The sequence below is a fragment of the Oryzias latipes genome, chromosome 11, assembly GCF_002234675.1.
Source record: "Oryzias latipes chromosome 11, ASM223467v1".
NCBI lineage: Eukaryota > Metazoa > Chordata > Actinopteri > Beloniformes > Adrianichthyidae > Oryzias > Oryzias latipes.
The window spans coordinates 19,096,823-19,117,222 of record NC_019869.2 but is presented as its reverse complement, the minus strand read 5'-3'; the positions used below and the strand labels follow the sequence as shown (position 1 = coordinate 19,117,222).

General features: G+C 42.6%; 2 protein-coding genes and 1 long non-coding RNA gene across 5 annotated transcripts in view; 1 reads left to right on the top strand and 2 right to left on the bottom strand.

Annotated features, from left to right (window-relative positions):
• Positions 1–231: 231 nt before the first annotated feature.
• Positions 232–13,269, bottom strand: eepd1 (endonuclease/exonuclease/phosphatase family domain containing 1). The gene is made up of 7 exons (XM_004074111.4): positions 12,152–13,269; positions 8,133–8,184; positions 1,708–1,818; positions 1,334–1,462; positions 1,025–1,154; positions 765–959; positions 232–561 (listed from the first exon to the last, which is right to left on the bottom strand). The coding sequence occupies exons 1-7, from the start codon at positions 12,982–12,984 to the stop codon at positions 371–373; spliced, it is 1,641 nt and encodes a 546-aa protein (XP_004074159.1). The 5' UTR covers positions 12,985–13,269; the 3' UTR covers positions 232–370.
• Positions 11,059–20,400, top strand: part of LOC105355112 — a 19,704-nt gene continuing 10,362 nt past the window's right edge. The window contains exons 1-3 of one of the 2 annotated variants that reach the window (XR_002291194.2): positions 11,059–12,135; positions 17,056–17,160; positions 17,477–17,590. This is a non-coding gene — a long non-coding RNA (uncharacterized LOC105355112). The remainder of the gene's footprint in view (positions 12,136–17,055; positions 17,161–17,476; positions 17,591–20,400) is intronic. The other variant, XR_909605.2, reaches the window with a different exon arrangement.
• LOC101158211 (septin-7) overlaps positions 15,692–20,400 on the bottom strand; it is a 17,807-nt gene continuing 13,098 nt past the window's right edge. The window contains exons 11-15 of one of the 2 annotated variants that reach the window (XM_023960022.1): positions 19,870–19,992; positions 17,602–17,622; positions 16,564–16,699; positions 16,332–16,477; positions 15,692–16,097 (exon numbers count right to left, since the gene is read on the bottom strand). In XM_023960022.1, coding sequence (XP_023815790.1) covers positions 16,067–16,097; positions 16,332–16,477; positions 16,564–16,699; positions 17,602–17,622; positions 19,870–19,992 — 457 coding nt within the window. In that variant the 3' untranslated portion in view covers positions 15,692–16,066. The remainder of the gene's footprint in view (positions 16,098–16,331; positions 16,478–16,563; positions 16,700–17,601; positions 17,623–19,869; positions 19,993–20,400) is intronic. The other variant, XM_023960023.1, reaches the window with a different exon arrangement.

The following is a 20,400-nucleotide window of genomic DNA, read 5'->3' as shown; positions in this document are numbered from 1 at the left end:
TAAAAGCCTTTTGATGTTAAATAAAAAAAAAATCTGATAGAAATTAAAGGCCCAGGCAGACCCATTTTCTGACCCAGTTTGTTTAAGGCTGTTTGTTCCTGATTTAGGAAGTTAAGAAATCTGCTTCCTGAGTTCCTAACCCCCCCCCCCCCCCCCCCCCCTCCTCCCTCCTCACCGGTTCAGGTGCAGGAGATGAGATGCCCCGCATTATTACATTCATGAGAGTACAGCATCATTTAATTTCTCTTTATTTATATACAAATAGAAAAAGTTCTGCATCTTCTATGGCTTATCGACTTAGGAGTTTCTATGAAACAACCATCTGTGGGGTAGCTGTGCTCCACGTCAAACATGGAGGGAGGGGGATGCATCATCTCTCGTGCTTTGGGAAGTCGTCTCCTCTCTCCACCCCCGCCACACTCGTCCGGCTCAGATCCTTGAATGATGGCTCGATGAAGAGCTCAGCTACGATGGGGCAGTGGTCTGAGGCCACACCCCCCCACGACCAGTTATCTGGGATCCAGGGGTTGGTCAGGCCCTCCCGAACCACCATGCAGTGACCTGGCAAAGAAAATCGAGGAGTAAGGAGCGACAGATACAAGGTTGCACTCGATTCAGAAATGACGTTTGAGTCTTTAGGCTGCTCTCATGTTAGCTAAACGGCCCTGTGATTCTAAACGAGTTCAGATTCTTCACACTTCTCAAAGCCTGAACTTGCATCTCTCAGTTGAGACACCAGAGTTGTACAAACAGTTCACCCCTACCCGAGTAGATCTTCTTGAGGGAGCGGCTGAGCCAGATGTTGTCCAGACAGCGATTGCCTTGTGGCGAGCGCGTGCTGATGTTGGTGAACTGGGTGGATGGTACCAGGGCGCAGAACTTCTCCTTCCGCAGAAGATCCAGCTCAGAGCTCTGAGGACCACAGCCAAAGTTTCCCAACAGCAGCAGCTCCTTGCCTCCTGCACACAGATGTTCTGAGGTCATTCCACGATCCCAGGTTAGACCTGTAGACCCTAAAACCCACCTTTCAGTGTTTCCTGGATGCTGGGAGGGAGCAGCTGGCGCCTGGCTTCATCTGCGCCACGGTGGTTACTGTTTGACTCGCCTGCAGCCTGCAGGTGGACGTTTACTAAAGTCAGCTCGCTTGAACCCACCTGTGAAGAAAATTCTGGTGAGAAACTTTGAGAATAGCTTCTTAAAAACTGAAGCATTTGACAGAATCTGACAAAAGAATGCCTAAAATCTAAGCTGGTGTTGTAAATGAGCCTCACTGCAACATATAGGACACGTCTGAAAGCCTGACTTAGCTCTTTTTTTCTTCACATAAACATACCAAAAAGCGAGCCAGGTAGAGACGGGGGTACAGCTGATTCCCGCTAACAACCCCAGAGTCCAGAATGACGGCATTCTTAAGGTCAATACCTGCCGAGCTGTCCCATAGGAAACCTGAGTAGGTTACTGCCTGCAAACAAGGCATGATGGGAAGAACAGTCAGTCAGCACAGATTCCTGCGAAGAAAATTCCTTTTAATCTATTCTGCATTAAGAAAATCAATTTAGAAGCAGAACGTTTCTGTGAATGTCCTGAGAATGTTGACGCACAGATCTGGTGATGCTCCCATAAACAAACGCCCCAGCTGATAATCAGCTGAGGCACTGAGTGAACAGCCCCGCGGTCCCGTGAAACGACTGTCAGCAACATATGTACCGCATCGACGTGTGTGCTTGGGTTTTCAGAGACGATGCTCTTCCACAAGCCTCGAGGCTGCCTCCACCGCCGCACGCTGCCCAGCGTTCCCTGGTTCAACTCCACGCAGAACTGAAACGGAGAAATTGAATCATACCTGTGAACACACAGACACCTGAGCGGAGGTGTGGTCTCCAGAAAAACACCTGCCATATAAGGAAACACTCAGAGGGCACCTCTGAAGGCCAACTCCTGGTAAAGCTGTAGAAATAAATGAAGCACCGACAAAGCATTTTCTTTTTAAATAATTTTTTCACCAACATTTCAAATTATGCAAATGTATTTAAAAGTCGCAACCGTTTTTATCTGTAATGATTTTAAGTGAACCTCAGCCCAATTGTCTAACCGCTCAAACTCGTTTTTAAAATCCTGCAGCTTAATCTGATTTTTTTTTTACCTTACAAGACTAAAAAATGTGATAAAATACTAAAATAACACTAAGTCTGACAGTGGTTTATTAGAAACTTACAAATGTTTTAACTGACTGCTTAACTATCAGAAAAACGTGATCAGGAAGGCACCCAAGTTCAAAGTTGACAATCTAGATTAGCTCCTTTGTTATGAGCTCTGCTCATGTTCAGATCTTCATCCCAACACTGGGGGGTGCTAGTTCATCTTCATCCACAGCACAGAGGCCTTGCAGAAACAAAGTGGTTCATTTAAGTTCACTGAACTCCAATAACCTTGTCTGATTGAGGAAAGAGGAAGCTTCACCGGGCCGGAGACACTCAGGAAGGCCCTGCTCTGGAGCTGCTGGGGTTACTGCGGCACGACAGGAAATCGAGAGGAACCCACCCCTGTGCAAAACACGCAAACTCTGGCCCACTCCACTCAGAACTGACAACAAACCATGTTTGGTCTTTATACAGGATTAACCTTCAGAGGAACTGAAGACGAAAATCTGAAAAGCAGCTTTCAAGCAGGGAACGGAAAGAGCTGACGGTCCAAAAGGCAGAGTTTGTCATAAATATTCAGCTATTGCATCACGCAGACGTCTGATATTCTGACTGAATGTCCAAAAGCCAGAAATGGAAGGTCGCAGTAATTATACATCTGTGCTCCTAGTTCTCTGAGGTTATGATCTGCTGCTCTTATCTGACTAACACAACGCTGCTGACCTTTCAACTCTGGACTGGGATGTTCGTCACACTCACACAGACTGTAATCAGGTTTCTTGTGAAGAAGAACAGGAACTTGGAAGAGCCGTCAGTTCTGGTTGAGCTTCCCTTTTTTTAATTAATTTACCTCCACTGAAAGATTGTAGTTTCATGTGACCAACCTTTTACAAAACCCAGCTGGCGTAATTAACTCAGACGAAGCCCACAGACTGAGAGCATAGATGTAAATGCAGAGAGGATACCTTGCTGCTTGTCTCCAGACATTTTAGTCCAGCTAAAAATAAGTTTTTACATTTCACATTTTATGCCCCCAATCCACAGATTACCAAACATGTTTCATTATTTTGAAAATATTTAACACTTTTTAAAGTAATGGAAAACTTAAATTTAAAATGGGAGTTGCGTTTGAATGAATGAACCTGTCTGCTCTCTGATTCAGTGGTAACCTGTTTTTGGACAACTCCCAGATTCCTGGAGCTAATATGACTCATTGCATAAGTGGTACATGTTTAGCATGTGCTATATAAAGGGACAGTGGCCGTTTGGGTGACGAATACCACGCCCTGACCTTCAGACAGGCTCCAGGAAAACAACAACAGCCCTAACTCTTTGTTTCCATGGATTCCAGTTCAACACAACATCTTTTCTGCATGATGATGCTGGGAAATCATTTCACAGTGAATGGATGAGTGTTTATTTCTTTATGGAACATCGAAAAGTTCTGCCCACTTTCAAAATTTTTTCCTGCAGCTTCTTCAGTCATGTGACATCAGTGACGGCTATTTCATCATTAAACCGACTCAGTTATGTTAGAAGTGCAACACTGTAAAATCATTTCCTCAAAACCTCTAAGGATATCTTAAGACACTTTATGGGCACATTTGAAAAGCAAAAGTACATTTTTCAAACGTTTTTTTTAAGCTTTGCAAAAGAAGATTGTTTTAGAATCCACATTGATTCGTTTTTCCTCCTTTTTGGTCCAAATTTCTTTACAAAGAAGCAGATTTGTAAAAGACAGAAACAATTTAATTTATTAAATTTCATGTTCCCTTCCTGAAATTCTAATGTCTAAATGGCCATCTTTTTGACTAGGTAAAAAATTAGGGCTCAAGTTCCGTCCACCATGACAGCAACCATCAGTCAAGTTGAATGTTTCACTGATTTCTATCAAAATAGCTTAAGGGACTAGAAATTGAATTCCTATTTTTTTAACCACTATTTAAACCTTTGCTTCCCTTCAACAAAGGTAGACCGTAAAGTCTATCAACAACAGTAGTGATATTGATTGAAACTTATATTAATTAGAGCCCTTCAGTTTTCATATAAGTTGCGATTAATTAATTTCAGAGAACTTAGTGCATAATTTATTTTTTAATCACACTAATTTTGTTTGTAGTCTATAGCAACCATCTATTACACTGTAAACCCGAATGTTCAGAGTAATTAAATATGATGAGTAGATAATACTCAAAGACTTAAAAAAACTCTTCTAACTCAATCATATAAAGTTTGTTCAACACATCCCCTGTTTTGAGTATATGTAACTAATAATTTTTTATTTAAAATAAAATATGTTTAAATTAAGTAAATTAAACTTAAAAACATAATTCAAGTGTAATATATAGATTTAAGTATTGCACACTGTAAACCCGAACGTTCAAAGTAATTAAATATAATTAGTAGCTAATACTCAAAGTTTTCAAAAAAACTCTTCTAACTCAATCATATAAAGCTTGTTTAACACATCCCCTGTTTTGAGTATATGTAACTAATAATTTTTAATTTAAAATAAAATATGTTTAAATTAAGTAAATTAAACTTAAAACATAATTAAAGTGTAATATATAGATTTAAGTATTGCATCCTGGATTTCTTATCTCTCTTGTTTCAGGTGGTGCATGCTTTCAAATTTTTATTTTTATTTTTCTAAATATTGTAGCAACCTGCAGCCCCGCCTTCAGCCCCTAAGACTCATGGGAAGTGGGGAATCTTGGTGTGAAAACCATGAGTGAGAGGGCTGGAAGCAGAAGTGAGATGCATGCTGTTTGGCTGTTTGTGTGTGTGTGTGTGTGTGTGTTCAAATAATTGGAAGAAGCGTGCAGAAGCAAAGGTTCCTTTGCACAACAGAAGTTATTGTTTGATAATATACTTCTTGTAGGAATAAAATTCAAATATGAAATTAAAAGTTTATTCCTTATTTTAAATTAATAAATGTAGAGAAAAGTACTTTTATTAGTTTTATTTAGGCATTGCACAGAAAGGAGTGAGTCATTAATATTGTTAGCCAGGTGTTTACAACATTTTGCTGTACAATCTAAAAAGAGCATTTAGGCTGTAGTTGGAAAGATAAACTTTTTTCCATTGTTCTAACTTAATTATTTGGTTTGGTGAAAATAAATCTTTTTTTTTTTAGTTCATTCAACTTAAAAATAACATGTAGTTGTCTGATGTAGTTATTTTTACTTTCAATCAACTTAATTGAATTAAGTTGGTGTAACTTTGGTGTAAATGCACCATGATGTCATAACGTAAGGCAGCGCAAGGAATTATGGGATACCATTTTCTTTGCCAATCTGGGCAGATTGGGGTTTAGGTGTGCGTTTTTGTCCATGGTTTTTGTTGTGTAGCTGTTTTACTCTGTTTTAACTAGTAATTTAAACTATTATTTTTATTTCTTTCTGCACCATAAGTTAGAGTTTGGTAAAGGATGATGACAAACCCCGTAGAGCACAAAACAGTGTATGTCCCTTTATTACAGGCAGAGTTCACAATGGCTGAGCTCTTGTCTTGAACTATATGACATTGCTGGGTCATTCATGTCTTTGATGTGAATAAATCAAGGTCCAGTAGTTGAAACTTAAGAAAAATGAGCCAATGTATATTGTTGCATATCTTTTTTCAGTTAGACTAACTTATCAATTTGAGTTGAATAGCCATATAAACTAAGTTGCATAAACTCAATTCAATTAGGTGTTACCAACTGAAGTAATTCAATTAAGTTGGATCAACTTTTTTTCTTTTTAGAGTGTTTTAAGTTACCATTACTCTATTTTTTAGGCAATCATTTGCCTAAAGAAAATAAGTTTTGAAAAGCATGGTTTTGAGTTTACTGACTCAAACAAATTGATTATCCCTGTACAAGAAGGTAACTAATATATATCGAGTTCTGTTAAGATAAAATTGTTGTTTTTCCCTATTTTTTTAAGTTATGCAAACTTATTCTTGTGGCTTTGAAACTCAAAACTGCGAGTCATAGTGACTGATGACAATTAAGTTGTCTTAATGTGTGAATGTAAGTAATATTTAATGCCAGTATTTGACTTGCACGAATTGACACTTTTAATTTAACTGTTATAAAGAAATACAAGTAGCACACAATTAAATCATTTATGTTGTGGAAAACTCAGACTTTTTAGTTAATCAACTCAAAAAAATTGTGGCAAATGATTGCCTTAATTTTTTTAAGTTCTGGTAACTTGTTCGGGTTTACAGTGTATGTAAGGGATAACTCCCGTCGAGTTGTCCTTCATAGATTAAAGGACTAATTGGAGGTCTGATCACGTCTGACGATTCATTAATTAATTAATTATCCTCTGGTCACTTACAAAGAAAAGAAAGAAATGTTAAATCAATTACTAAAACCAAGTAGTTTTGGGGTTTTAACCGTTTTTCACAAAATGCGGACAATTTGATACGTGATGTTACGGGTCGTCATGGTAGCAGAAGAGGAAAGGCAGAGGAAAGCGGTATATATTCTAAACATCATCAAAAGTTCACCTCTTACTACTTTTTTTGTCCTGTCACAACAAAGCCTAAATTGTTCAGTTCCTCCAGTGTCATCATCTCATGTCTCATTTCCTCCTTCATCTATTCTCTTCTCTATTTCTCTTCTGCTGCATCCCAGTCTTCAAAATCACCAAACAGGTTAAAGGAAACTTTAAAATCACAATAGTTTCCACTGTAGAGTAAGGTATGTCAACGTAGAATTAATGAGAACATAAAATTTATTTTGGAATTCTCAGAAAAATGTTCCCACTGTTTTTTCACGTGTTAAATTAGAACACTCACAAGTTTGAAAAAAATACCCATTGGTGGTGTAAAAGTAAAGATTGGAAGTCTTATAATGCAAAACTTCGTTAAGCAATTTTTAAATTGTATTTTGATCTTTTGCTGTACCACAATGTCACAAATTTAAATAGAAATGAGCCTTTTCACAACAGTGATTTGGTTAGATAAAAAATAGATTGATTAATTAATTAGGGGTCATAATGAATTAATTGCTCAAACAAATTAATTACATGAAAGCACTTATAATTACCTTGAATGCAATATGTCAATACAGATTTTTTTCAGATTTTACATTCCTGGTGGCAGTAAACAACCAGGTATAGTTCTCAGTCTGCATCATTTCAGCCATTCAGCAGCCAGTAGAGCTGCAGCTGTACACCAGTGGAGTAAGTAAAGGGAACAAAGTGCTTTCTGCAGGTCTGCTGCAGTCTTCCTCGCCAGGCAAACCATGTGAAGGTAAAACATCTTTTTCTGACAAGACAAAATTCCAATGAAGCCTACGAAGTGAATTGTCTTAAACTCATTCAGGACTACAAACACCTTTAACTGGAGTTGTCAAAAGCTTGTTTTCCTCTTTTGTTTATCATCAAATTCGTATTTCTTTAATTTTTATTTCTAGACCTTTGCATCGGTTAAATCTACTGTTAGATTCTGAAAATGAGAAAATGTTTGAAGTCAGCAGGAAAGATCAAACTTTCTCATCAAAGACGCTCTGCTGCTGTTAGCTTGAAGAATGTTTACACTCATTTTTTCTCTGATCTCATCTTTCTGCTGCAGGCATAAATGAGTTTTGCAGCGACCCGTTGCCATAGTTACTTTGGCAGCTCACCCAAAATTCAGTGTTTACACTGCCGGCAATCCAAGATTTTTCTAAACGGCAAAAATAGAGCCTAAAGTGAGTCGACCATATCTTCACCACCTAAACAACCTTTCAAAATTGGCTGATTGAGCAGAACAAACCACCTGCCAATCAATAAAACACCCCTTATGAAGCTGAAATTATAGCTATGATAAAATCAAACAAATGTCATAAATAGAATATAAAGCAAAAAAAAGACAATGTAAAAAGTTTATTTCTTTGGTATAAAATCTGACTTTTTAGCATAGGGGTAAAATTGGAGATTGCTTCGTTTAGGCACCAGCCTCCAGTGGTCATTTGAGGAACTCTAACATTTGGTAGGTCACATTTGGAAAGCTCACCTTTTCCAGAGCCTCACGGTCCAGCAGGTCCTGCACAGCTAACAGCTTGATGCTGCAAACAGATTCAAGTCAGAAACAGTCAGAATGCTTTCCTAGATACGTTATTTGTCATAAACCTGCAAAAGTCAATAACAAAATGTTCAAAATACAGAATTTCAGTCTGAACGCTGCAAACCAAACCAGAGACCCTCAGAAGACTCCCCCAACTTCTCATCTTGCCTTTGTCTTCTTGAAAAATAAACAACAACAACAACAACAACAACAAGAAATGCTGAGCTGCTTTTTTAGAGATGAAAACGTTTTTGGATCCATGCAGCCATGATTAGTCTGCACAGGTTTCAGAACAGCAGCAGATCAACGTGCACACAGCAAAAGATATGAGCGTGCACGTGAATTTTCCCTGGCTTCAACGCTCCAGCACCTATTTGCCTTTACAGGCCCATAAAGTTTTATCTGTTTACTTTACACATGATTTTACAGCACAGTGCGCCTTCCCTCGACTCAGCTGTCATGGAAGGCGATGGGAGGTGGAGTCCAAACAGGCTTTCAGAGTCCTCAGAGCTAAACGTGAACCACCACCCGCCTCTATAGTAACACGGATAAGAACACGGAACATTTCCATGGAGGTGAGCCGCTCCTTTAGGTTCTGACAGAGGGTAGATTGGAGGAGCCGAAAGCACTGGTGTACCCCCACCGTGCCTTAATGCAGTAGACATTCCTGGGGTTTTGGAGGAATGTCAGAATCTGAGCAGACCTTCACACGTAAAAGGTTCTGTAGGATCAGGTCCTGACTCCAGTTTACGTTTAGGCACCTCGTAGAATCATTCAGAACTCAGCTGTGCATAACCTCCTTATCTTCAAAGAAGGTCACATTCACAAACCTTAATCCAAAACTAATAAAAACATTTGTGCCTCCTCAGATTCTGTTCTCAAACGGGCCAACTCTTCCCTGCTGGTTCAGGTTGTGACCTGCTCCTCCCCCAGCAACACTGGGAGGGAAAAGAACACAAACTGAGATGAAGCCAAGACAGGTTAATAGGACATCGAGGGCAAATCAGAGCCTGGACTGAGACTTTGGTCAGAACAAAGAACAGCTAATTCTGCAAAGCAGCTGAACCTTTTCTCTTCAGCAGCCCATCATCATCTGATCATCCCTCCATACTTCCCTTAAGTCCCCAAACTGCCCTTTACATGTGTCGAGTTAGAAATCCCACTTTTTCCGTGGTTCCTCCACTGAGCGCGTGCAGAATTGTCATTTGCGACAGCCTGCTTTAAATGCAGAACTGGAAAATGAAAACGCTTCACTTTTTCACTTGCCGACGACAAAGACACAGACCTTTAAAAGCAGATCATCTTGTGGATCTTGGGCTGCACTTCCTTTTCCTCTGCCCCCTCTAAATCTTCTGCTTTGGGCTTTAGTGAGCTGTTTGTGTTTGTTACAGATGCTAAAGGCTACAAGCGTTAGCATCAGAGAAGATATTGGTGACCTTTGCTCCACAGATGGAAGAGGTTTCATGTCCTTGCATGTTTTTGTTCAAGGTCCAACAGTTCTGGAAAAACCTCTACATCAAAACATCACTCAGCACTTTGTGAAGCACGACTGAGCACTTTCCCTTCCTTCCTGCTGATTTTTGTTGTTGTCAAACAACAGTTAACCCAAAGATGGGGGCTCTTTGTTGTGTTGAGGTTCCTGCCTGGCCACCCATGTGTGCAGTTTGATCTGGACCCACAGAAATATTTGAGCAGCCCCCAGAGCCGAAGTCATCACTGCAAACGCTGCAGTGCGACCTTCCGATCTAACTGAACAAACTGTTAGATGCCTCATCTCTGCACAGCATCCTTTACAGTCTGGAAGTGGATCTACCCGTAATAGATATTTCTGTTAGGGAAAGTGAAACCCTCGGAAAACACCAAACTTCGTGGTAAAGCTCAGCTTTAGCCCTCCTCGTTTTGTTAAACATCCTCTGAGGACTAATGTAAAGTCAAACTGGGTAGATGGAGAAATGCCTCTGATGCAAATGTGAGCAGAGCATGGCTGTTTTGTGGTTCCGCTGAAACCCAGCTATGCTTCATCTCTAAACAAACAGCACAGACCGGTAACTGCTAACCAATGGCAGGTTATTCATTAGTATGCTTATGTCATCCATTCACTGTAGGTGCTTGGAACAAAGTATGAAGGTTCCTGGTACCAGCTGTCAATAGTCCAAACCCCACATGACCAGGACAACGGCAAGTTTACATTAGGATGTGGGAAGCTGAACCTACCTCAGGATTCTACAGGGTGAGAGCTGGTTTGACCTGGCTTAGGTCACTAGTTTCGCCAGAACAAGCGTCTGCTCTGAGATCTGTGCAACACGCTTTGGACCGGCCGAATGGGTCAGAACATGCCTAAACTACTTAAGCAAAACTCTTCGCTCTTCTCTTCCACCTGCGTCCCTCCCCTCTTGTCTGTCTGAAATAAAAACCTGGTTCACCTTAAACTTTCTCAAACTCAACAGAGATTAAACCCTTTCCAAAGTTTCCAATTTTACACTCTCCACTGACTCCTCTTCAGTTTTTCCTTCCCCTCAGTCTGGGTGTCATCTTTGACAGTACATTATCCTTTCAATCTCACATCAATAGCATCACTTGATCTGCCTACATTCATTTAATTGTTTATGAATTGTCTCTGCCCCTCCCTTACTGCCCACTCCACTTCCATCTTGGTTCATAGTCCTGGGCCTGGGCACTCCTCTCTGGTCTTCCCAAAAAAAACTCTGAATAAACTTCAATTGGTCCAGAATTCAGCTGTCCGCATCATCACCAGAACTCCTTCCTTCCATCACATCACTCCCGTTCTCCAGCAGCTGCACTGGGTTCTGGTAGTTTTCAGGATTCAATTCAAACTTCTTCTCTACACTTTCAAAGCCCTCCATAACCTGGCTTCCATATTAACACTTCCTCTCGCTCTCTCCAGTCTTCTTCTTCCCTTCAGCTTTCTGTCCCTCAGGCCCGTATGGTCACCATGGGGAACCGTAACTTCAGCCGCTCGGCTCCACAACTCTGGAACTCTCTCCCTCTTGACCTTCGTATCATCGTGTCTTTTTCACCTTTTACATCCAGGCTCAAAACCTGTTCAAATTTGCTATTCCAGAACACAATTTTCCTTCATCTGTTATCAGATTTGATCAAGATGTCCATTTATTTATTGTGTTTTTAACATTTTGTCAAAGTGGTTTCATTGTGTTTTACTTTTGAATCTGTATAGTGTTCTTGAGTGATTTGAAATAAAGTGGATTATTGTTATAAAAACTAACTTGCTGATGGTTCTGTAGGTTCTGCTGCACCATGACAAAGCAGAAAAATGTGAACCTCAGGAGTCCCCCAGCCGAGCATGTGACTGAAAACCCTCTGGAGCAGCAGGTCAATGAACCCTGCAGGATCCGATAAGATAACCGCTCAAACAGGGACCCCCACTCTGAGCAAACACAGCCCTCCCCGACAGCTTTCTCTTCATTACTTATAGGAGGAGGGGGGGGGGGGTCCAAAAAATAAATTTGTCTCAACTTTGGCTCCGTCTTGAATATACTCAGCTGACAAGAGACTGAAAGAAAAGATAAACATACACTGCCTCCCCCAACACACACTCCACCTTTCCAAACAGGTTGGGCCTCTCAACCACCAACCAGGATAACCAAAGAACGGAGTTACAGGCGCCTCAGGGTCACCACAGTTCAGATCGGAAACATGAGCTAAGAGTAGAATCTTAGAGCTTGGATCCAGAACCAATTCTGATATCAAACTTCTAAACAGGTCCGGGACTCCTCACTCCTGACACACAGAAACCAGAACCACCAGAGTTCTGGTCAATTGAACCTGATCCAACATGTCAGTGGTTAAAGAATCCCATGATCACTGCACTCCTGGGGGGTGAAGAAGGGGTCTAGGTTCTTCTTTGGAGCAGGAACTCGGGAACACAGCCCTGGGGGAAGAGGAAACATCCACCTGTCCTCGCGGAGTTTAGGTAAACACACACTCACTCATTCTCCAGCAGGGTCATGCACACCACCTCCTTCACGCCAGGGTTGTTGGCCTTGTCGCACGAACACGCCTGCAGACTCCAGGTGGCCACGCGCACCACGGGCCTCCCGTCCCGCAGGCTGGGCGACGGCTCCACGTTCGGCCTCGTGGACAGGATCTGGGTCGGACCCCCCGGGGGCAGATCCAGGTCTTCACTCCTGAGGCTGAATGAGGTCGGGCTGGGGTGCATCCTGGCCTGACCCCCGTTGGTGTTTGTGGATGGCGCCCTGGAGCGCACCACGAAAACCTGGAAACGGATTCTGTCCAGCAGCGAGCTGTTGATGTGGTTCACGCGCACCAGGTCTTCGATGCTCCTGAATGGGCCGTGCTCCGTCCTGTAGGCCACGATGTTCTTCACGATCTTCTCCGTCATGCCTCGGATGCTCATGAGCTGTGCGGGGGTGGCGGTGTTGATGTTGATGCCCGTGCACGGCTCCAGGTCTTTGCGCAGCGAGGACGGGGAGTGCTGGGACGAGCTGGTCCTGCTGGACACGCAGATTTCCAGTTTGATGGCCTCGAGCTTGGTGGCTCCCACTCCGCTCACCAGAGCCAGGTCCTCCACCTTCTTAAAACCGCCGATGCAGTCCCGGTACTCCACGATGTTCTGCGCCACGGCGCGACTGACTCCCGGCAGGGTCATGAGCTCTTCCTCCGTGGCCGTGTTGATGTTCAGCCGCTCCTGGTTTACCAGGATGTTGCTGAAGTTGCACGCGGCGCTGAACTTGCGCTTGCCGCCGCTGAAGTCGGTCGGGTCCCTTGGGATGGAGCGATGACAGCCCAGACTGCCACCCATGGCTGCAGGGGGGTGGAGGACCACGGGTGGTGCAGTTAGACCGGGGAGGGCCACTATCTGGAAGCTGACGCTGCGCGCGAGGGTACCAGTCGCGCATCCAAGCCCGCGGACCGGCTTCGTGATCACAGGTGATAAGCTGCTACCTGCTGCAGCGCCGTGGAGTGTCGCCCCCTCTGCGCCCTGGGGGGGCGGGTGAAAGCAGGATATGAACCCCCTAGGCGTAAACTTTGCACTTGGACTCGTTCAGTCAGCGTTGGCGGACCGACCTCCGCTCTCTGATTCACTGTCACCTGCATGTTAGCAAAACCACGCCCACTGCTTTGAGGCCCTTCAAAATAAAGCTGCACGTTCACATTGAGCTCGTGGCACGAGGACTAGCCGTAATGCTCCAACCTTTACACGAGGTCATCATGCACTCTATATTAATAGAAGCCGTTCCTATGACTGTGTGTGCACGTAAATCCACACAAACACGAGCAGTACTTTTATTTTGAAGCCAAAAGGTTCTCAGTCCGGTTGATTATCAGGGGCGGTGCTTTATTTTGGACAACCAAACACGTGTCGTCATAGAGGCACGTGCTCAAGGTTTTTATATTTAAAGGGAAAAACAAAAAAACTTTTAATGTAAAAACTGCTGCCAAAGCGATGAATGCGCATGCGTGAATAACACACCTGAAGACAAAAATTTATTCAAATTAGATTGTTACTTTAAAATACATTTTCTCAAACAAAAGTAAAATTAATCAAGTACTTACTGGAGTAAATAAAAATACTTGAATATCAAAGAAGATATTGAACAAAATTCCAGATTTTAAGTCTATAATTTATTAAATTAAGCCGGAGAAAAAAAACATCTGGACAAATTATGGGCCTGCTAAATAAGATTCCAAGTTGTTAACTTTGACTTTAACACACCCGAAGCCCCCCCCATGTGCTGGACCAGAGGATAACTTCTCATTTTATACTCTAATTACTTCTCAATTTCGAGAATTTATTTTAAAATCCAGCAGTTTTCAACATAAACATAAGTAGATGAGATGCCCCCCCCCCCCACTGCTCCAGTGAAGGATGCTGGTCCACCCAGTGGGAGCATCAAGTTTGATGATTGTCTGCAGCTGTTCAGACCAGAATTCCCGTTCCCACACTTTCAGGAAAAATAAGAATCTTGTGGCATGCACATTGACCTTAATGGATTTACAGAAGAATCCTCCAGCAAATGCCCAATCCGGCAGGATCCCTATCGCAAACATGAACACATGGAGAACTGTTTTGGATCAGAAGATCCCACCACTCCCAGAGGATACAGCAACCTCCTGTCCTCTGGTGTTGCCGCCTGACATTCCTGGTTTCATGTTTCCGGCTCCTGTTGTGGACGGCGGCCAGAGGACAGTTTGTTATGTCACTCCACCGAAAAAGCGGCAGCGGCGCTGCACAAGCACCAACCACTGCCTGAAAATGACATACGGCACATTTTCTCAAGAGACTTCCAGCTTCTTTGTATAAATATTACATTCGAGGGGGAATCACTAAACCCACATCATGTCTTTAGGTAGGACACACTACCTCAAAGTTTCAGTGATCTGTTTGTATAATGCTGTCATTAATTGAGAGGTGTTTCTGCTCAGAACCTGGTAGGATTTCATCACAGCAGCTCTGCTGAGGCCTTCAGAGCCGCTTTCATAAAGTGGCGAGCTCCACAAAGAGGAGACGTCAAGCCACTGGGGCAAATTGACTGTCCGCTGCAGTGCTGAGCTGTCCAATTGAAACCCTGATCAGGGAAGACGTGCCACCAGCTGGCTGTGGCGTGATACAATTGCACCTGCGTGGGTTTGCTGGGTCCAAAAGGTCCCATCCTGTTCAAACATCAGAAGAGGTTAAGTCAACAAACCTCCATATCGACTGCATCTCTGAGCATCAGCTGATCCATCGTCGTCTACTGTAGAACACGCTGAAGGCCAATACATGACTAGGTGTGTGGAACCCCACCTGACCTAATGAAATCAATATCAAACTTTCATCAACCGAGAGCCCTGCGTCCACTTCAGGGTTCTGTGAGCAAACCCAATTTGAAAGAGTCAGACTTCCAGACAAGGAAGACTGAATAGAATCTGATCTTCAAGATCTCTACCACTACACCAGCCCCGCTCACTGCTGATCAGCCGAATCATTAAATATGTGATTGACTGAGCACACCTGGTCCAGAGTTGGAGATCAAGAACCAGGATTGAAGATCACCACTCTACTAAGATTCTACTGGAGGAACCTGATAAAGATCTAAGAGTGAGAAAACATCACCCTCTTCACAGTCCTCCTGCTGCTGGAGGTTCATCAAGAATTTAGAACCCTAAGACAGAAACGAGAACTGGTCTGAGATTCTGGACCCCTGCAATTGTTGGGCCATTAGACCTGTGGTCACACTGAGATCCAGTCAAAGACGAGCAGGCTCTAATCCAGCAGATAAGGCTGGTTTGGGGATTGCTGCTGCCCTCTGCTGGCTGTAAAGCTCTAAATTTGAGTATTTTTTGCTGTGGTTCATTGTCCTGATTTATGCACGACACCTTGACAATAAACTAATCACAGACCTGAGACACTCCCAGTGCAGCCTGGATTCTCACCTTCATCCTGAATCATTCCTCCTGATCCAAATTTTCTTTGACGCACCGATGTTGAACCTGCAAACCCTCCCACACACACACTCATGCAGATCTGAAGCTCCTCCTACCAAAATTTTATTGTCAATTCAATCAATAAAAACATAATCTACAGTAGCTGTTAGTTAACCATCAGCCCCCTCCCCACTTTGATGGTCAGTCCAGAGGAACTCTACCCCCCCAACAGCACAAACCCCACTTTTACATTTGAATACATTTTCAAAAAACACAAAAAGATACAAATCAACGAAAAGAAAAAAAGCTGCTCCTGCAGGAACTGGTCCATCTGGGGGAGTCCTGTTTGCCACTGTGGGGGTGGACGCTTAGATCTCAGCTGATCATTGGTTTTAGAGGATGTGCAGCAGAGCAGCACCCCCAACAGAAAAGCACAGTTATCGTTGAAAGGGGGGGCAACAACCCGTCCTCCTGAGTTAAAAGATTTTCTTCTTTTTGTTTGCACCCCTGAAACAAAAAAAGCACAGTCAGGAACCAAAGACCTGCTCCGTCCCTGAGGGAGGGGGCCAGATCTAGGGGACATCAGTTACAGTCCCTCCCCCATGCCCGTTCATTAACATCTTACATATCTCAGATTACAATCAAGAAAATGCTCTGTCATCAATGATAATGGGGGATTACATCCCTCCAACAACAGAGTTACTGCACAAGGCAATAACTCTTTTACAGATTGGTGCTCACTTGAGGGTCTCCAGCTTCTGCTGCTCCAGGATCCTCTGCTGAGTCTCCCAGGTGGCAATCTCCTCCTCCAGCTGACGCCGTTTCTCCTCCAGATCTCTGTGTTGAGCTAATATGCTCCTGTTCATCTGGTCGTGTCGTTTCTGGAGCTGAAATCCCACAAACACACAGAAGCGAGGTGAACTGAGAGTATTCAGGACGACACAAAGAGCATCAAGGTCTGTGGTGCAGTCACCTCAGCCTCAGAGTCTCTGAGTTTCTGCAGCTTTTCTTTGACTTTCATCTCAAACACATTTTCCATTTCCTGCTCCATCTTTTTTATTCTGCCCATGTTTTCCTGCCGCTCCTCCTCCATCTGCGCCAGAGGACTCCTGCAGACACAAGGCAGGAGATGCATGAACATCCACGGTGACAGAGGGTAGAACAAAGGAAAGAGGAGAAGAAAAAGGAAGGGACCAGCTTTAACGGAGAACCCATCTTACCAAAAACACCCAGAAGCTCCTCAGACTTTATAAACTAGCCAACATCTGTGTTTCTAAACACATGACTGCTGTTCCATGTTCTTAATTTGTGGGAAGTTCTGTGCAGCCCATCAACCGACCCATCGTCCTGTTCATGTTTAATCATTAGCAGTTAGCTCTGCTTTATCTCACAGATCACAGCGATGTTGACCGTTGTGATCAGAAACACAAATAACAGTGTTTTTGTACTTTCATGTTTTGAACAGTGTAAGGTGAGGACTTATCTACCAAGAAACATCACAGAAGACCAGTTCTGTTTGGAGAAACGGGAAAAGTTCTGCAGCTGCTGGAAATGAATCCAACAAGCCAAGGTATTTTTTTTTCATATCTTTTATGACAAGGGTGATTGGAAAAACACCTTAAACATCTAAAAACTGACCAGATTCTAGTGTTCTGTAGCAGGGCGACTGCTGTGAGCCACCATATTGGATTTTCCAGCCCAGCGTCCCCCGACTAAACACTGTAAATTAACCTTTTTTTTTTTTAAATGTAGAACTACAAAATAAATCTAAAATTAATTAGTCAAAAAAAACGTTTACACCCGTACCAACCAGAAACCAGAAATGTGGAGCCTGAAGGTGGGAGTTTCATTTGTTCTAAGGTGAGATGTTATCTCCACGTGTGCAGATATAAACGACTGCCAAACATCAACAAACATTTAAGGAAAAGCGGCGCAGAAGCAACAAGGAAGACGAAAATGAAGAGGAGATGAGGAGCCAAGAAGCAGGTGATGATGATGAGGTAACACTTACATGCCGTCAGATGTGTCAGTTCTAAAAACAAACAAAGACGAACCATGCATTAGCCTGTGCTGAAGGCGGGGGTGCTCAGTGGATCACAGGCGCTGACAGTTCGTGCCATCCGACTAGATAAAGGCTATCCATGGTTAGTTGTGTGGGAGGGTTAAGTAGACCAGAGGCAGAAAACCCTTCAAGGGTCATGTGTGTGACAGGTGGCCTTATTGGATCTCCTGGGGGAGACTTGTAATGACCTTTGCCCTCCTTGTGCTGACCTCTCTACCTGCTTTTACAATCCCCTAGACAGGGGTATAACATTAATGTTGATCACTTTTCAAGTGTCTCTTGGGATGTAATTTTCAACAGATGAATTTTTTTTTCTAATTCCTAAGTACAAAATACCTAAATTAAAAAAAGTTGAATATTCTGTTTTGCTTTAGTTAATTCAATGACCTAAAATTTATATTATATGCACTGATTTTCTAAAAGGTTTTACTTTTGTTAACTTAAAAACAACAACATTTTTTTTGAAGTTTTCCTCCAAATCTTTCTAACAGATTCTTACACATCAAGTTTCCATTTGAGGTACGAGTTCAGTTTTTAATAACGTGGAACCAATTATCAGTGAAATGGAGCTTTATTTGTTTCGCCTGAAACTCTTCTGCTGGGCAGCAGGTGGCGCTTCTGAGGCTTTCAGAGTCAGAGTCAAAAGTGTCAGGATGTGGTTTGTGTAGATGTTCAGCAACTGCAGCGCTGTGGCTGCACGTCGTTGCGTTACTGTATGTCATGGGGGACAGACAGGCCCCCCAACTACATTCCTTTCTCTCTGAGACAGCAAAGTGCCGTCTCCACCCTTAAAAAGTCATAGAAACTATGAGCCCATCCCTATTTAGGCTGACAGACATTTAAGAGACTTGACAAACCCTTGGGTCACGTGACCTGTTGGTTTCTTTTTGACTCATTTCTTGTTGTTTTAACACCACAGTTTTGGCTTCTATCAACACGTCTTCAAAACCTCTTTTTAAAAACGAGTAAAAAGTTGGGACAAAAGGGGCCTGACAGTAAGTGAGGTGGTCCCCACCCTTTTTCGGGTCGTGGACAAGTTTAGTGTTAAACAATTATTTCATGGACTGGTCTGCACAAAGCCGAAGTGGGCATCTAATTTTTTCCAGTTTCCATTAACTTTTGAGGGAAAAGTTAATTTTCATCTTCTGTGAAAAATCTTCTGCTGCTTTAAACTTTATTTGTACACTAGATTTTGAGTAGGAAGCGTTAAAATATGATACAGATTTTCCCTTAACGCAAGTGAAAGCTAAAAAACTGGCACAAATTTCAGCTTTATTTGACTTTGAAGGAGCGACGGAAAAAACAAAAGTGAATCCAGTGTTTAACCAACTTTATTAGCAGCTTCCTTGTAACATTAGACAGCCGGTTGCTAGATTTTATGCAGAGTGGGCTTGGTGTGTGGGGACAACTGTTGCAATAAATTCATATTTGGAGTAAAGACTCCTGTTTTTTGTCTGCTATAAGCAGCTTTCTTTTTTCTTTAAAGTCAAAGACTCTGCTTTTGGTTTCTCACCGACTTTAAAACTTCCCAACGTCGTTTTTTTTAATCTTTGCTTGCTCGGGAGTTTGAACTTAGTGGTCGGCGCAGCCGCTTTAAGAAAGTAGCAGATGTATTTTCGACAAGTGACCAATTGAAGAATGAGTTGAATTTGGTGGAGAGAGTCCAGTAGAGAAAAAAAACAACAACTATAAAATGAAAAACAAATGTAGGTTGAGTTTTTTGTATCATCGACCTGCTGCCAACTGTCTCACAGACACGTAGCGGTGTGTGGCCAGAGGTCTGGGAACCACTGAATTAGTACATTTTTTTATTGTCTGGGCTAAAATTATGCTTCTATATGGTTAAAGTCTAACATTGAGGACTGGACAGTGTCACATAACCCCCTTGTAGTTACAAGAACTGATCAGGCTCTAGCTAAAGAAGAAAAAGAGGGCGTCGGCTCTATAAACCTATCATGCCTTGCTGCGGCATTGTGGGTAATGTAGTTTACAGCTGCATTTTAATAGGCCATAGAAAAGTCATTTCTAAGATCTTTACCTTCAGTTCTTGCCAAGAAAAAAAAAATGTTAGCCAGCCTCATGTGCTCCATCCCAGCTTTAACCGCTAGAGATGACTCAGTTCTTGGGTGGGGTTAAGCTTCATGTGTTTTCTGCAGTCTTTATGCGTAAAATGATGGCGGTTCTCCACAGGTTGTGTGGGAGGGGCTTATGACTTACTTGGTTAGCTGTCCGTTGTGCTTATTCTCCACACCGTTACACGTCACCGCTGCTAACTTCCCGCTCCGGAAGTTCTCATAATGAACATTGTTCGTCACGTCTTTGAGGTCCTGCATGTGGGTTCTAAAGATGAAGAGGGGATCACGAAAGAGAACAAATTCATTCTCAACCATCACGCTTAGGTGAACATCTCAGATATTTTTTAGGATATTTTTTTTGATAAAAGGTCAATCTGCATTATTTAATCAATTTCTTACAAAAAAAAAAAAAAGATTCAATAAGTGATTTGTTCCTTGAGACGTCATTATGTCTTTAAGAAATAAATGAAAAGTACGTTCTTGACATCACACATCAGCCTAGGACGCATTCACACCATGTAATCTGAACTGTACCCAGGTACATTTGAGAACAGTTGGGTTGTTTGCTGGAATTGCTGTGAAGTGCACTGAGGCCAGAGGTTCAGAGGAGGTCCAAAGCACTGGTACCACGTGGGTCTGCTGCGATCGCTGAACACACTGATGCTCCAAAGCT

What these genes read in the sequence shown, in the direction of transcription:
- eepd1 (XM_004074111.4), bottom strand. Translation starts at nt 12,984, where the DNA reads ATGGGTGGCAGTCTGGGCTGTCATCGCTCCATCCCAAGGGACCCGACC. An exon ending in ATGACCCTGCTGGAGAATGA is followed by an intron (nt 8,185 to 12,151) that starts GTGAGTGTGTGT and finishes ATCTGTTTGCAG; the next exon opens with CATCAAGCTGTTAGCTGTGC. An exon ending in ACCGTGAGGCTCTGGAAAAG is followed by an intron (nt 1,819 to 8,132) that starts GTGAGCTTTCCA and finishes TCTCCGTTTCAG; the next exon opens with TTCTGCGTGGAGTTGAACCA.